Source organism: Bos mutus, chromosome 16, assembly GCF_027580195.1.
Source record: "Bos mutus isolate GX-2022 chromosome 16, NWIPB_WYAK_1.1, whole genome shotgun sequence".
Taxonomy (NCBI): Eukaryota; Metazoa; Chordata; class Mammalia; order Artiodactyla; family Bovidae; genus Bos; species Bos mutus.
In genome coordinates, this window is record NC_091632.1 from 28,235,520 (window position 1) to 28,252,765 (window position 17,246).

Consider the following 17,246-nt stretch of genomic DNA (forward strand, 5'->3'; position numbering starts at 1 on the left):
CCTATGGACTGTAGCCTGCTCTGTCCATGTAGGCTCCTCTGTCTATGGGATTCTCCAGGTAGGAATATGGAGTGGGTTGCCATGCCCTCCTCCAGGGGATTGTCATGGCCCAGGAATCAAACCCATGTCTCCTGTGTCTCCTGCATTGCAGGCAGATTCTTTACCCCTGAGCCACTTGATATGTAACTTAGCTTTCTTCAAATGTAAAAACCTGAGATGCAGTTATAAAGCCATTTATTTATTAAGTATTATTGCCCTGTCTACCCCTATTAGTAACACAATTCTAATTCTTCATTTCTACCTAAAATAATAGGACATGAAAATAAGATCAAGATTTAAAATAGATCAACCCATAGCTACATGGGCTTTCCAGGTGGCACTAGTGGTAAATAACCCACCTGCCAATGCAGGAGATATAAAAGGCACCAATGTGATCCCTGGGTTGGGAAGATCCCCTGGAGAAGGACATGGCAACCCACTCCAGCATTCTTCCCTAGAGAATCCCATGGACAAAGGAGCCTGGCAGGCTATAGTACATATGGTCACAAAGAGTCAGACACGACGAAAGCGACTGCATAGGTCCACATTCAGTAACATCACTAAAATTAACTGTTACTATTCCATTCTTTTAATTTTAAATTCTTTACAGAAATACCACAGGACTGCTTCAGTAATTTTTCAACTGTTCATCAACATGTAGTTACTAATTATTTTCCTTCATAATCTCTTCAAGTCAAAGACGCTTCTCTGGTAAATCTATCTCTACTTGCCAGGGGTATGCTCCTGTTCCGAGGACTTGGTTCTGAGCCTATTTTGGGTTTTCAACTCCTGTATGCCATTAAATCCAAGGCCTTTCTAAGTTACTCCCCAAAGCCAATATATGTGTATTTGGAATGACTTTTCCATGATTGTTCCATATATATATATATATATATATATACATGCATATATATGTATAGTTTATATGTTTATATAGTTTATATACATACACACATATATTCATACATATGCATGTATGTAGAGTTTAATATGTATGTGCATATTTTGAATATACACATATGTACATATGAATGTGTTTGTTTTATAATATATATTTTATGACATTTTATAGTATACATATGTATACATATCTTATTTTTCTATATAATCCAGTGACAGTCTCTCCTTGCTTCTTCTCTATTTTTTGTTTACCATCAACTTAAAAATTTTGCTTCTGTTTCTTCAAATCAATGCAAAAATAGCAGACCACTTTTATAACACATTTCACTATGGTTCCTTCAAACTTAGTCTCTTGAGAAATGATGGAACAGAACTATATGCTTAGCATATGCTATGAGCTTTAGAGCTATATGCTATAGAACTATAGAACTAAATAACTGAAATAAATATCTAGCTGTGGAATAGACCATTTTAACTTTGCCATGTAAAGCTAAAATAATTTAACTATGATCTTCCTGGAGTTGGAGGGTAAAGGAATATGAACCAAATTTAATGGAATTAAATGTGATGGAAACAAAGTAAGGTCCACTTTTAAGACAGATGAGATGAGCTGCAGTGGCAAAGGCTGTGTGTGTGTGTGTGTGTGTGTTTGTGTGTGTGTATCATGAGCCCATTATGTGAAAAAAGGAATGATGCAAACAGAGATGGCATTAACAAATACTGGTATACAGAAGAGGGGAGGTAATCGGTTCAGTGTATTTTACACAGCCAGACCGTATCTGGAGTATTGAATTCCTTTCTGGGCACTGACCACAGAAAGCATGCCAAGTTAGGGTAAATAGGAAAGGGCCTGGAAACCTAATCACATCAGGGGATGTTTGGACTGGAAAGGAGAATAATGGGGAGGCATTTCAAATATCTGAATGGTAGTCAAATAAAACAGGGAAAAAAAATGTAACCTCTGTAGTTTCATAGCAAGGAAAAAGCACTTGATTAAGAATTAGGAAAGCTGAGTTCCAATGCTGGCTTTGTAGACACTTCATTATATGCCCATGGACAAGTCACTAAAATGCTCTGAACATCAGTTTCCAAACCAGAAAGGGGGAGAAGAATTTTATAATAGATAAAGCCACTTTTAAACAGAATGGTCTTTCAAGGTGCAATCTTTACTGCTAGATGCATGTAAGAAAAGCTCGAGAACTGATACAGCAATTTCTATAAGGTAAAGAGGCTGCACATATGAAGGGATCAGGGTCTCTATTAGACTTGTGCTATACAGAGGGCACTGAACATAGTTTGTTATACGGATAGATGTAAGACCACTAAGATTTTATAATTTTATTATTCTGCTCAGGGAAGCAGGAGAATTTGTGTGTTCTTTGTGGTATTTAATACCTTAATAAATTATACATAATTATAATCATATCCAACTTTGTCTTGAAATTTAGAAACATTAAAATATTGTTAAATGCACTGCTTTAAAAAATAACTTTGCTGAGTAAATATGTTCCACAGAATTACTTCAATGTATGCACATAGGAGGGCTTCCCTGATGGCTCAGATGGTAAAGAATCCGCCTGCAATGCAGGAGACCCAGATTCGATACCTGGGTCGGGAAGATCCCCTGGAGAAGGGAAAGGCTACCCACTCCAGTGTTCTTGCCTGGAGAGTTACATGGACAGAGGAGCCTGGCAGGAGACAGCCCATGGGGTCCCAAAGAGTTGGACCTGACTGAGCGACTAAGTGTGCATGCTCATAGGAATGAAAAAATAATCTACAAAGAAGCCTGTTGATGGCTTTAATCAAAATCAGGGAAAGTGTTCTGGAGGGCCTTCCTGTGTGGCAAGAGTCTAGAGTCAATGGCACCTAGCAATAACATTACCAGTGATATTCCCGGATTAAGAAATTCTGTGTGTCACTCTTCATAATTTTATCTACTAAACACAGACACCAAGAGATATCTTGTACTCTCTTTGGCTTAAAACATGTCCCATCATAATTTTTATGTTGAATCTGTGATTGTGCTACTTGGCTGACAGTCTGATGTTAGACATGAGGACCCAAGAGCAATCTTTGGTAACATTAATCTAGGAGGCCAGGTAACTTAGTAGTTTAACATGTGGATTTGCTTCCCTGGTTCAAATCCTGACTTCATCACTGCCAGCTGTGTAAGAGAAAGCAAGTTATTTAAGCTCTCTGTGCCTCTGTTTAGTCTCCTTATATTTATTGTAGGGATTAAACAGGATAATATATGTGAAACAGTTAGTGCCAGGCACATAACAGACACAGCAAATGTTATCATTATTACCACTAAATTACACATTGCCAGATATCAAGGGATCACAAGAGTAAGAATTGGAGACACCTCCAAACATAGGATATAAGCCTGGGCAGGTGCTCCTAAACTCACCTACACAGTTGAAACCTTCCTCTAACTCACATGCCCTTGAGCAGCCATCTCCATTCAAAAGGTCTCCATCATCACACTCTTCTCCCAGGTTCCTACAAGGTAAAAGTACACATTCTGATATACAAACACACACACTTGTATACATAAAATGATTTTTCTCTTGTAGTTAACATCATTTTAAAAAGTATTTAGTTAGTTTTGGTTGCTGTGCCGGCTTTTCTCTAGTTTTAGGGAGCAAGGGCTACTCTCTCAGTGTGGTGTGTGGGTTTCTCATTGCAGTGGCTTTTCTCATTGTAGAGCATAGGGTCTAGGGTGTGAGGGCTTCCATAGCTGCAGGTCCCAGGATCTGAAGCACAGGCTCAATAGTTGTGGTACATGGGCTTAGTTGCCCTGAGGCATATGGGATCTTCCTGGATCAGGGAACCCATGATCTCCCATGAACCCATGAACCATGTCTCCTGCATTGGCAGGCAGGGCCTTCCAAAGTCACAAGAACAAAGTATGACACTCTATAGAGAGGTGGTATAGGCAGAGTTTAAAGGAACATTTTGATAAGGAGCTTTGTGAAGCCCAGTAGCCAAGCAGGTGTCACTACAGATGAAGCTGTTTCAAGGCTCAGGCTAGAATGTACAATGTCAGATTAGGAAGATGGCCCTTATCTTGTTCTGCCCCAGAACCCCAGACAGATGTGGCATCCTGGGACATGAGAATCTTAATTGGAGGACTGCTGTAGGAGATGCTACAACATAAGATCAAATGTTTTGTTCAAGCAGGGCTCTCTCTTGGTAGTAATGGTCACCTAGTCCTGCAGATACCTTAATTAGTGGGCAGCAGGTTTAAAATGAGGTAGCCATGGAAAACATCAACAACAACCAGATTTGTTCTGTGCACACGTTGAGTCATCCCTAGGTGATAGGGACAAAAGTGAAAGTGAAGTCACTCAGTCGCATCCAACTCTTTGCAACCCCATGGACTGTAGCCCTCCAGGCCCCTCGGTCCATGGAATTTTCCAGGCAAGACTACTGGGGTGGGTTGCCATTTCCTTCTCCAGAAGATCTTCCTGACCCAGGGATCAAACTGAGGTCTTCTGCATTGCAGGCAGACACTTTTACCGTCTGAGCCACCAGGGAAGCTCAAAATAGGGACAAAGTTGGTGATTAAGTAGTTAATTCCACTAGGGGATTGTATGTAGAAAAATATGGGTGACCCCTGTAAATTACTGATTACTCAGTTGAGCAGTTTTCAGTTCAGTTCAGTCGCTCAGTCGTGTCTGACTCTTTGCAACCCCATGAATCGCAGCACACCAGGCCTCCCTGTCCATCACCAAATCCCAGAGTTCACTGACTCACGTCCATCGAGTCAGTGATGCCATCCAGTCATCTCATCCTCTGTCATCCCCTTCTCCTCCTGCCCCCAATCCCTCCCAGCATCACAGTCTTTTCCAATGAGTCAACTCTTTGCACGAGGTGGCCAAAGTATTGGAGTTTCAGCTTTAGCATCATTCCTTCCAAAGAACACCCAGTACCGATCTCCTTTAGAATGGACTGGTTGGATCTTCTTGCAGGTTTACTTAACCGCAAAACCAAGCTGGCTTGCTTAGCAACAAAATCATGCAACAGAAGCACGAGACACTGCCCCCAAATGATCAAATAAGTGTTGTCATGAGACCCACATCCTGCCCAGTAAGCTCAGTAAGCTAATTATCCCTAGAACATTCTCTCTGCACACATAAAAAACAATAATTTGCAGACCAAGCTTGATCAAGTAGGGACAAGAAAACTCCCCTGCTCAACCAGGAGGAAGAGCTGATGATGGAAGCATGGCATCTACTCAAGAAAGACAAAGAAGTTCTTCTCCCCCTCCCCACTTTTCCTTTGATTATAAAACTGTAGCCCAGTATGTTCTCTGGTTGAGAACCTTCACCACTACTGCCTCCTGCCAATCCTTGCCAGCTTATAAGTCTTACAAGCATCCTAATCTAATAAATCACTTCTTATCTATCACTTTGCCTATAGCTGAATTCTTTTCTTTGCTGAGACGTAAAGGACTGTGGTACTGGAGCTCTTGCGAGCCCCTGAAATGTCACCTAATGGTTTCACAGGGAGATATTTAATTGAGATGGGGGCGGGGGGGAGGGTAAGCTGAGACTGAGGCAGAAGGTGGCCTCAGCAAACTAGCAAGGTTTGGGTATTAAAGTGATCTCAGTCTCTTGGATGTATTTCTGAAGTCTGGGAACATTTGGTGTTTATACTACTATGAAAAGGAGTAGACTTACACTAAAGCTTAAGAATCTTAGAAGATTGAGAAGACAAACAATATTTAGTAATTACTAAACAATGGGATAAAACCCCAAGAAAGGCTATAGATTGCTTTCAATTAGGCCTTCAAGATACAAGATATTTTTACTTGATCTGGAAAGCTAAAAACAAGCCATCTTATTAGGATACAGACTCTGAGACAAGTTACAGTACCTGGGCTTCCAGTCTTTTACTCCCAGCAGCTTTATATAAACAACATATTAGGTGAGCTAAGCATTTAGAATAGATTAATATAGGGTGGTCACTGGGACATGGGAATATTCAGTGAAAAATTTTGGCAAGTGCCTGGCAAATCAGAATGAATTAAGTTGATATCACTAAAGGGCATAGAGAAAGACCATAAAGAAAGCTGAGCACTGAAGAATTGATGCTTTTGAACTGTGGTGTTGGAGAAGTCTCTTGGGAGTCTCTTGGACTACAAGGAGATCAAACTAGTCAATCCTAAAGGAAATCGGTCCTGAATAGTCTATGGAAGGACTGATGCTAAAGCTGAAGCTCCAATACTTTGACCACCTGATGCAAAGAACTGACTCATTGGAAAAAGACCCTGATGCTGGGAAAGACTGAAGGCAGGAGAAGAAGGGGACGACAGAGGGTGAGATGGTTGGATGGCATCACTGACTTTATGGAAATGAGTCTAAGCAAGCTCAGGGAGTTGGTGATGGACAAGGAAGCCTAGTATGCTACAGTCCCTGGTGTTGCAAAGAGTCAGACATGACTGAGAGATTGAAATAACTAACTAACTAAAGGGCAACAGGAAAAGGAAGGTAGTATGTTAAGAAATCAAAAGAGTGATTCCATTTTTACCTTGGTGCTTTTATAGAATAGTTGTAAATTGCATTGCAATGAGGTCTTCCAGGGATCAAATGAGCAACTGAAGCTCATAAAGCTATAATGACTTTCCTTGGGTCATAAGACAGGCAACTGATCCAAAAGATACCCTCACATCCTCTTTTAGCGTCATTTGGCAATAACCTTCTCCACCATGAATTCCTTCCCTGAATCACTGCCCAGCACTTGTTCTCTGAAACCTGAAGAAGATCCCCACAGAATCAGCCCCAATATCTTGGTACTAAATGAAAATGGGTCCATCCTTAACTATGTAGAGATGTGAATGACCCCTCAAGATCACTACCAGGTCCCAGATTTTGTTCAATACCAGAATCACACAGTGCCTTGCCCCTTTCACTTCCCAAACCAGTCTCAAGGTGAACCCTCATGGTCCAAGCAAGGCGGGACATCCTCTGACACCCAGCCCAAGGCACCCAGTATGTCCTCACCTTGCAACCTTCCCATCTCCACAGTAAGGAGCTCCATGGATGTGGCTCAGAGGAGGTGAAGCTTCTCCCAGTTCTGCTCCAGCTGCAGCTTGAACTTGGTACCGATACATCTGCCCAGGCATGACCTCCCTGTGGAAACCAATGGGCTGTAACCATACATCTGGGAAGTGGAGCAGGCCCTGGGTCTTTTTCAGATGGTGTGAAGGAATTTTAAATAAATATTACAGGGAATATAAATGTTAAACATGAGCCATGTTGTTTGAAACAAAGAGCAGGGCATATAGTCTGACAGAGCATTTGAAACCATATTCATCTTTGTATTCCCAGCACCTTTTATATAGTCAATGTACAACAAGTGGTTGTTTAGTGAACGCTGAACCAACTAACAGTCCTACACAATCCAGGAGGATGGTATTTCGAGCATATCTTTACCATGTTACATAAACATACACACACAAACCCACCAACTTTGAAAACCTAGTCTTCTATATCACTGCATGTGTGCGTACATGCTAAGTTGCTTCAGTCATGTCCACCTCTTTGTGACCCTATGGACCATAGCCAGCCAGGCTCCTCTTTCCATGGAATTCTCCAGGCAAGAATACTGGAGTGGGTTGCTGTGCCCTCCTCCAGGGGATCTTCCTGATCCAGGGATCAAACCTGTGTCTCATGTCTCCTACATTGGCAGGCAGGTTCTTTACCACTAGCCCCACCTGGGAAACTCCTCTGTATCATTGAAATGATTGTAAAGCTGAAGATGAAAGCTTCAGAGTTTGGGCTCAGCAAGGCCCTTCTTGGGTCCGTGAATCATAGTTTTCTTGTCTCTCAAGAGAATTCTTGTCTCTCAAGAGAATTCTTGTCTTGAGGAGACTGAATGCTTATGAGGAAAAGCAACTTTCTCCTAGAAGGAGATGAGAAAATCTTCCATCCTTATTTTAGGGATGCAAGAAATTCCACAACTGGAAATGCATTAAATGACTCCTCAGCTCCAAAATACATATAAACCAGGAATGGAGTTTTATCAATTGATACCAGAGATGGAAGGAGTTTATTGGACTATCTGGAGCCCAAGAGCACTAATCAAGTGGAGACTGTGAGAGACTGAACGTTTGCAAGGGGGCCAGTGGTGTGGGGGTTGGAGGGGAGCTGCTGGTTCCAAAGATGAATTCTGCCTTCAACTTAATTTTTATCTAACGCTTACCCTAATTGGAAAAGTACCACTAGAGTCAAGCTAGAATGGGAGTGACTTAGGAGAATAGGATCTCAAAGGGCTATTGGTTCTCCCACAAGAGGTACCCACAGATGTCCTGCTAAAGCCCTCTCTGCTTTAGCACACTCTTCAACTCAACCACAAAGCTTCTACTCTTCTGCTTGATGCTGCAAGCAGCAAACAGGAAATGTCACGGGGTTTCAAAAACACCTTTAAACATCTCTGTACTGGTTTTTAGTTATTTTAATAGGAAAGACACCTAAATATTAAAGACTTTTAAATTTCCAAATTAGTTTTCTGTAGGGAAGCACTCTTTTCATAAGACTGCCAGGTATTTCAAAAGCAAAACAAGTTTTATATCCTAATCAATTCTGATGGCTCCCCTTTCACAGGGAGGTTTCTGTCTGACTTCTCATCCAGCCATGCATAAAAGTCTTACACTGATCTCTAGCTGGTAAAGGATTGGAAAGAAGCATCAGGACATGTTTACGCTTCTTGGGGAGAAAACTCAGCAGCAGGTAGCCCCAATCTTCAATGAGCTGAGTTTGTAAAAGTAATGTGTTACTAAGGAACCAAAATGAGATTTAGTCAGAAAATTGGATTTTATTCTTGAGTTTGCCACTTACTAGCTCTGTTCAACAAAATTAAAGTTAAGCCTTAGTTCCCTCATCTATAAAATAGAATATTATTATCCTTAAATGTTTTTTGTGTGTAAGTGTATGTGTGAGAATGTGTGTATATCAAGTTAGATAATAAATATCATTAAATAGCTCATGCTTTGAAAATCATGAAGTTAAAAAATATCACTAGATAGCTTATATTTTGAAAATCATGATGAGGGAACACAAAACTTGACTTACTAAATGTAACAAAAATAACAATAAAAAATTATTTAAAAAGATAAAAAATAACATTTTAATTGGCTTACTAAAGAAAGTCCCCCTAAATAACATTTTTTTTCTTTTCAGACCTATCCCATGATCTATCCTCCCATTTGCACGAACTTTTTGACCATTTCACTATCCTCTAGTTCTAATTCAGAGAGCAAGTATGGAAAGAAAATTGCAGTAAAATTCAAGGTGAACGCTTTTCTTGACTCATTTGTAACTATGGCAGACTGAAAAGTGGCCACAAATTCTTCCCATCCCAGATGTATGCCTTTCTGTGATGTGACTTTACTGTTTCTCTCATTAAGAGATAGAATCAATTTTGTCACCACCAGAATCTGAAATTCTTTGTGATCTGTTTTGACTAGTGAAATGGTATCATGAGTGATACAAGCAGAGGCCTGAAAAGTATGAGAATTTGGGGACTTGCCCTTCCTGCTTCTGGAAAGCCTTCTACCACCATGAGGACTTCCTGGGTGGCATGAGTGGTAAAGAACCTGCCCACCAATGCAGGAGACATAAGAGATGCAGGTTCCATCCCTGGATGGGGAAGATCCCCTGGAGGAGGAAATGGCAACCCACTCCAGTCATCTTGCCTGGAGAATCCCATGGACAGAGGAGCCTGGCGGTCTACAGTTCATAGGGTTGCCAAGAGTCAGATATGACTGAAGCGACTGAGCACGGCGAAGCACCATGAGGACAAGCCCAGGCAAAGCCTCCCAGTGAAGGAGACATGTGGAAAGAGAACTTCATTCTCCCAGCCAGGCCAGCATCTTAGCTGAGCTTCATGTGTGCATGAGGTCATCTGGGGCCATGTAGCCTTGGTCAAGCTGGTCTGGATGAGTGCACCCAGCCAACACACAGAACCATGAGAAATGTGTTTGTTGTTTTAAACCACTATGCTTTGTGATGATTTCTCATGTGGCAAAAACTAACCAATACAGCACCTCTGATAAAACTTTTGTTTTACCCAGAGTTCTGCCCTCAGGGCAGCCTCTGAAAAAATTATGAGGTGAGGAAAATTTGCCTTTGGAGATACCAGCCTCCTACTTTTGAACTCTTTAAGCCAATGATCTTATCTTAGTCTGTGTCCCCTCCACTGAGCACACAGTGCCAGGAGCACTGAAGAACACTAAATGTAGGAAGAACAGAAGAAAAAGAAAGAGAAGGGTTGTAAGAGAAGGAAAGAGAGAAGGAGGGAGGGAGGAAATAAAGGAGGAGTGAAAAATGAAATTCATGAAAGTATAGTGTTTCAGGAACCCTAGGCTTCTCTGCTTAGCTGTGGAAGAGGTGACTATAACCTTTGAATGATATAGGAGCTGTGGCAGATTATTTAAAAGTTGCGGCAAAGATCAAAAATCAGGTGGTGTCACCAGATAGGAGTATCTGACTCTGATCAACTTATTTCTGGCAATTACTTTCAGCCCAACTGAAACATACATGCATGTTGCATCTGACTCTTTGCAACCCTGCAAAGAGTTGCAAGGCTCCTCTGTCCAAGGGATTCTTTAGGCAAGAATACTGAAGTGGGTTGCCATGTCCTTCTCCAGAGGATCTTCCTCACCCAGGGATGGAATCCAGGTCTCCTGCACTACAGGTGGATTCTTTACCATCTGAGCCACCAGGGGATACCAACATATCATTCACGGACCTCTTTTGTCCATAATCATAACGATGGCATCATCAATCAGGACATCCACTTTCCCTTTTCTGGGAAATATTTTTGTTCATCTCAGAGATGCCGCTTTAGAATAAAGGCCCCTCCGAGGGTCTGAATGTTTCTCCAAATAAGGGCATGTTGGAATGTAAAACAAACAAAAACAAAAAAACACAACAAAGAAAAAGGAAGCAAAACCCACTTCCAAAGCCTCAGGAGGCCCCACGGTTTAGAAAGCCCTGCTGCCCAACTCACGTGTCTGTGAACTTCCGGAGAGGATGCGTCACCACCACAGGCAAGCCACTGGCAAATGGGGGCTCACGGAGGACCTGGTATTTCACAGGCCTGCAGCCAGAACACAGGGGACTGTGGGGCTGAGAAGTCAGGAGAGCTGCGTCAATCTCCATCCGCTCATCAAAGGTGTAGACTTTCACCCCCACGACCTTCCCATCAACATGCAGTTTGATAGTGAGCGGTGTGTCACAGAAAGTGTCCAAGGGGCCCAGGTGCACAGACTTCTGGTGTTCCAGCAAGATCTCCGTGTCAAAGAGCACCGGGGAAGAGCCCATGGAGAGGTAGGTGACCCATAGGGTGAGAGTGTCAGCTTGGACCGGGTGCTGAAAGAGCAGCTCCAGGCTGCAGCCTTCCGCGGGGCAGGGGACCGTCATGTTCATGTGGTACAGGTGGAGCTCGGGACTCCAGGCCTGCAGGCTCGGCTCACAAGGCCGATCCACGTCCGGAGGCCCTGAGGGAGACGAGCCAAAAGACAGATGCATCAGGAACCACCAATAAAAATCTGAAAATGAGTCACCCCTATCAATAGTCAGGAAAGAAAATGAAGAAGAAGAGAATTTTGAGCATATTCTTATAGGAACTGGTCAGCTTAGTAGGTTGGGGGATTTTCCTAGCAATAATACTGGAGTGGGTTGCCATTTCCTCCTCCAGGGTATCTTCCTGATCCAGAGATCAAACCTGCATCTCCAGCAGCTCCTTTATTGGGCAGGTGGATTCTTTACCCCTTGAGCCACCTAGGAAGCCCTTACTGAAGATAAAGCTCTAATGATTCTAAAGCACTCTGCTCCAAATCACCTCTGTCTGGTGCCCTTGAACAAGAGAAACCCAGCATGGCACTGAGAATGGAGTGACCCCAATCCTAAGTGGAAACATGAGGCTGATGGAGATAAGGTAAGCCTGAAAGAATCCTTGAGCAGGACTTCCCTGGTGGTCTAGGACTTAAGAGTCTGCCTGCCAATGCAGGGACACAGGTTCAGTCCCTGGGTGGGGAAGATTCCATATGCTTGGTACAACTAAACCCATGCACCACAACTCCTCAGCCCACGCTCTAGACCCAAGCTCTGCAACAACAGAAGCCACCGCAATGAGAAGCCTGAGCACCACAATGAAGAGTAGCCCCTGCTCGCTGCAACTAGAGAAATCCCACATGCAACAGTGAAGACCCAGCACAGCCAAAAATAAATAAATAAATAACTTTAAAATATTTTTAAAATTTAAAAAAAAAATTCTTGAGCCAAGAAGAACTATTTGTACTTAGTTTATTAATAATTTATGATAAAGCAATGCTTCTGAAGCCCTATTTTATTAATAAGGCCAATGTTTTTTTCAGGCTGTTGCTACACTGTTTAACTGTTGCTCTTCACAAAACTTTGATTCCCTAAGATCATACCTTAGAAAGCCTTCCAAAGGACTGTAAGTCAAACTTTAAAACCATACACTGAAATTTCCCCTTTAGTTCAGATATGTGTAAGGCAGGCGATCAGGAAACTGCCCGCAGGAAATAGAAACACTTTTCTTTAGTAGAAGAAAAAGGAGATTCAGTAGCCAGGTAGCCAAAAATGTAATGGTGAAAAATCAAAGATTGCTAACATATTAAGGTCATCTCTGTGGAAATAATCTATATACAAGGTGGTTTCCTTTTATATCCCACAAAGAGAATTAAAAGAAAACTGCTAAATTAAAAAAAACGTAGTTTGGCTCTGCTTGGTGCTGTGCATTAGCTGTGTGACTGTGGCCAGTCTCTCTAAGCCTTCGTGTCCTCATTTATAAAACAAGGCCTATTTAACCCTGCCTTACTTAGTAGTTCCTGGTGGCTCAGCTGGTAAAGAATCTGCCTACAGTGCATGAGACATGGGTTTGATCCCTGGGTTGGGAAGATCCCCTGGAGAAGGGAAAGGCTACCTACACCAGTATTCTGGCCTGGAGAATTCTGTGGACTGTATAGTCCATGGAGTTGAAAAGTCAGACAGGATTGAGTGACTTTCACTTTCACTTACTTAGTATAGAAGATCTGTACGATGTTTCATAGGAATATTTGCAAACTATATGTGCAAAAATAGAATGACTTATCCCTTCAGGATTTGGAAAACAATGTTCCATATCCCAGAGGAAATAAGTTCAAGTGTGTGTGTGTGTGTGTGTGTGTTACATCTTTCAGTCCCTATTGTTTTTTCCCTATATTATGAATCCATTCATTCATTAACTCAATAAAAATTGACTGTATACCTCTTTTATATCTAGCACTAAACTAGGTATCAGAGATTGAGTAATGAACAAGATAAAGATACTGACCACATATATCTTACTGTAGGGTGATAGGTGCAACAGTAAATAAAGAGGTGTAATTTCAAGTGGTAATGTCATCTCTGAAGAAAAATAAAGGAGGAAAAAGGACTAGAGAATGATGGGGTGAGACTGGGGGCTATTTCAGATCATGTAGCCAGGGAAGTTCTCTCCAAGAAGATGATATTTAAGCAGGGAATATATCTGGTTCAATTTTCTAATCTTTATAGTACTCATAATGTAGTTGGTGATCAATAAACGTCCAATAAGTATCATTAAATACATTTTGATCATATCTGTGTTTGTGTGTGTTCTGCTTGGGAGTCAATTCCTTTCATTTTATATATTTAAAATATGACTTGATTCTTCACCTGTTCAAAACAAAGGAATACCAGTATTTCCCAGCAGTATTTTCCAATAGTCATCCCCAAATACTAGCAGACTGCAGGCCCTTGGAAGCCAACTCCTCAACAGTAGCACTGTCTGTCAGAAAGTTTTTATTATGATCTCATGTGAAAAGATGGAGTGGAGGCCCTAAAAGCTAATTTGGTTTGCTTGGAGACACAATACAAGAGTTAGAAACCAGAACTTCTAATTCCTTTCACCTCTACCAGATAACTTTAAATTTTTCCAAGAATTAAAAAGGAAAAAGTACAGGGCCAGACAGTCAAATAGGCATTAAAACACTAGTGCAGGACAAACTGTTTGCCACAAGAATGGCCTTTTATGAAATGCCAGTCTCTAAATGAGTCCTGTGCCGTGCCAATGTAAATTTTATAGTCACTTTCCATTCTTCCCTGAAAACTCATTTGAAAAAAGTCCTATATGATCAGTCAGGTCAATTGTCTCCCTCCAGATTTCTCCTTCAGGCTCCTGTTGTTTGAGTAACTGGGAGCCCAAGGGGACATGGTAGATTCTTAGACCAACGTTCTCCTTTTTTTCTTATCAGAGTCAAGATTGCAAACTAACTCAAATAGGACCATGCCTAACACATCTGATTGAATTGTTTTACTCAAGAGAAGATGATGACTAGGTAAGCGCTGATGGTTTGATGGACCAAACAGGACAGTCATGATGGAAAAAGTCAAGCCATTCATCAGAAGATGCTGAAACTCATGTCAACAGCATATTTGGGACTTGAATTGGGATAGCATTCATGCTCTAATTTGCTGTAAGGCACTGATACACGTATGTGAGTGAATATGTAACTGAGAAGTTGGGGGTGGGACAGGAAAGGGGACAACAGCTAAAAACATTTTCCCCTCCCAGAGCCTAGCTTAGATCACATCCAAAGCACAACCAGCACCACAGGTTAATAGACTCATAAAATAGCATAGATGAGAACGATGAGTTTGGAACACCTAGTCCACCCCACCCCCACCCCGGCTGGCTCAGTAAGTGTGCATAAGTGTTTCCTGACAGAGGCAGGGACGAGATCAGCTTACGTCATCCTGTGGCAAGGCTGTTCCATGGGCTGGCGGGCACAAATAGCATGATGTGCTGGAGCCAGCTCATCCTGAAGTCGTCCCCAGAGTTCTCCTCCCTCGGTCCCCCATCTGTCCTCTGACTCAGCACAGCCACCACCACCTTAAGCACAGGTGGGCCATCCGCACAAAGATCCCAGCCAGTCACTTGCAGATCCCTGGAGTTTTCCAGCAAACCATACACACAGACACACACACACACGCACACTGCCTTATTCTCACTGCCACCACTTCACCCTTTACCTCCACCCCCATTCTCAGTGGCCACCAAGGTGTAAATGAAAAAGCCATGGTCCTTTACCCACGGCCTCCTCTGGAGTCCAGTAACCTGAGGAGTCACACACACGCTGGGAGGAAGCCGTGTGCACGTACTGACGGAACGTGCCATCTTCAGTGCAGGCGCCACACACGCTGCCCGGGGCCCTGCGAAAACAACGCGGGGGGTGGAGATGGGAAGAATAGGTCAGATGGACTGGGACAACAAAATTCAGATGACTTTTGGGGCAGGGAAGTGACAGTGGGTATGGAGGCCCTGGGGGGTAACTGGGAACACAGCTCTTTCGCAACTCACTCCCTTCTTGTATAGACCTCACCTTTGCAAAATTCAGAGTGACATGAAAATCTCAAGGTTATGAAGCAGAAGAATTTAACTAAGTCATAAAGGAGGCCTGTGGAGATGAAAGAGGACTTCTATCCCAGCAATGGTCAACACAAAATAATTACAATCTGAATCTTTCAGCATAAAACAGCTTTTTTGCTGATTCTCAATAAGTCAGCCAGAGGCTCCTTGCATTCCCCTGAGTAAAACGAACAGCAGTTTTCACAGTAAACTTACTAGCTATATGTGGTCTTATGTTTTAACACTCCACTTTTTAATCACACATGTAAGGGTCATGTGAAATATAATGCCTCTTGGTTCTCCAACACCTATGGGGATATGCCTAAATTCCTGATCATGACCCAAGATCCTTCAGAGAAGAGCTCTAGCCTTACCTCCTTCAGTTTCTTCATGAATTTTATGTTCCCATCACAATAACAAATCACCACTTCACAAAAACATCCTACCCATCACACAGTTCCATGAAACATGATGTACTCTCTCCTGCTAAGTCGACTTTCCAAGCTTCTTTATTTAGCAAGCTCCTATTCATCCCTCAAAACCTATGCAAGTGTATCCCCTGCAATGGTACTTAGCCTGACTCCTCTGGATGACCAGCACTCTCCCCTCTGGGCACCCACTACATCTTCTAGCTCCCATCTTGGGACACTGATATTTGGTATTGACAATCCCCATTCCCATTCCTTCTCCTGGAGGGGTTCCAGGCTGAGCTCTATTCTTTCTGTGCCTAGCAGTTAGGACAGAGACTGGTCTAAGCGGTCCCTCAGTGAGAGCTTGTTCTGTGGGCATCCTTGAGACTATTAATAAGACTATGAAGAGCTCTTCAAGCACCATATCTTGAAGAGTAATGTAAATAGCTAAATAGCAAGGGTAAATCACTTGATGAAGCCTGTTTCTGATACTTAGAATTTTTTTAAATTTATTGAAGTCTCAGTTCGGTTCAGTCACTCAGTCGTGTCCGACTCTTTGCAACCCCATGAATTGCAGCACGCCAGGCCAGCTGTTATATAATATTATATAAGTTCTAGATATATAAACAGTGATTCAGTTTTAAAGGGTATACTCCATTTACAGTGATTATGAGATATTGGCCATATTCCCCATGATGTACAGCATATCCTTGTAGCTTATTTTACACGTAATAGTTTGTGGAAACCCCACTGTGAATGATCCATCTGCAAACAGAGGTACCGAATCAAGGTCTCTCAAGAAGCAGCAAGAGAAAAGTAAAATCCAATAATATGGTAGAAAAACAGTATTGTCAAATAAGGGTAATGATTGTGCTACTGAAAGGTTGCTGCTGTGAGCTGTGTGTTACGCCGGGATTCGTGACCTCCGGAAGAGAGGATTTTGATTTAGGGTCAGAGACCAGGCTCGACTACTTGGACCCTTTTCTGTAGCAAAGTTCTATTAAAGTATAACAGAGATTGGAAAAGCTTCTGACATAAACATCAGAAGGGGACAGAAAGAGTGCCTGCTTGATAGTTTTTAACAAGGTGTTTTATGCTTGTTTAAAGTGAAAGTCACTCAGTTGTGTCCAACTCTTTGTGACCCCATGGACTACACAGTTCATGGAATTCTCCAGGCCAGAATATTGGAGTGGGTAGCCTTTCCCTCCTCCTGGGGATCTTCCCAGGGATCAAACCCAGGTCTCCTACATTGCAGGCAGATTCTTTACTAGCTGAGCCATTGTCTGTTAGCTTCTAATCAGATAAAGATCAGATCAGATCAGTCGCTCAGTTGTGTCCAACTCTTTGCGACCCCATGAATCGCAGCACACCAGGCCTCCCTGTCCGTCACCAACTCCCGGAGTTCACTCAGACTCACGTCCATCGAGTCAGTGATGCCATCCAGCCATCTCATCC

General features: G+C 42.4%; 1 protein-coding gene across 1 annotated transcript in view; it reads right to left on the reverse strand.

Annotated features, from left to right (window-relative positions):
- The window catches only part of PAPPA2 (pappalysin 2), a 315,464-nt gene that overhangs the window by 158,489 nt on the left and 139,729 nt on the right, over window positions 1-17,246 (reverse strand). Inside the window, exons 6-9 of the mRNA XM_005905526.2 lie at window positions 15,064-15,185; window positions 10,957-11,446; window positions 6,948-7,076; window positions 3,350-3,441 (exon numbers count right to left, since the gene is read on the reverse strand). Coding sequence (XP_005905588.2) covers window positions 3,350-3,441; window positions 6,948-7,076; window positions 10,957-11,446; window positions 15,064-15,185 — 833 coding nt within the window. The remainder of the gene's footprint in view (window positions 1-3,349; window positions 3,442-6,947; window positions 7,077-10,956; window positions 11,447-15,063; window positions 15,186-17,246) is intronic.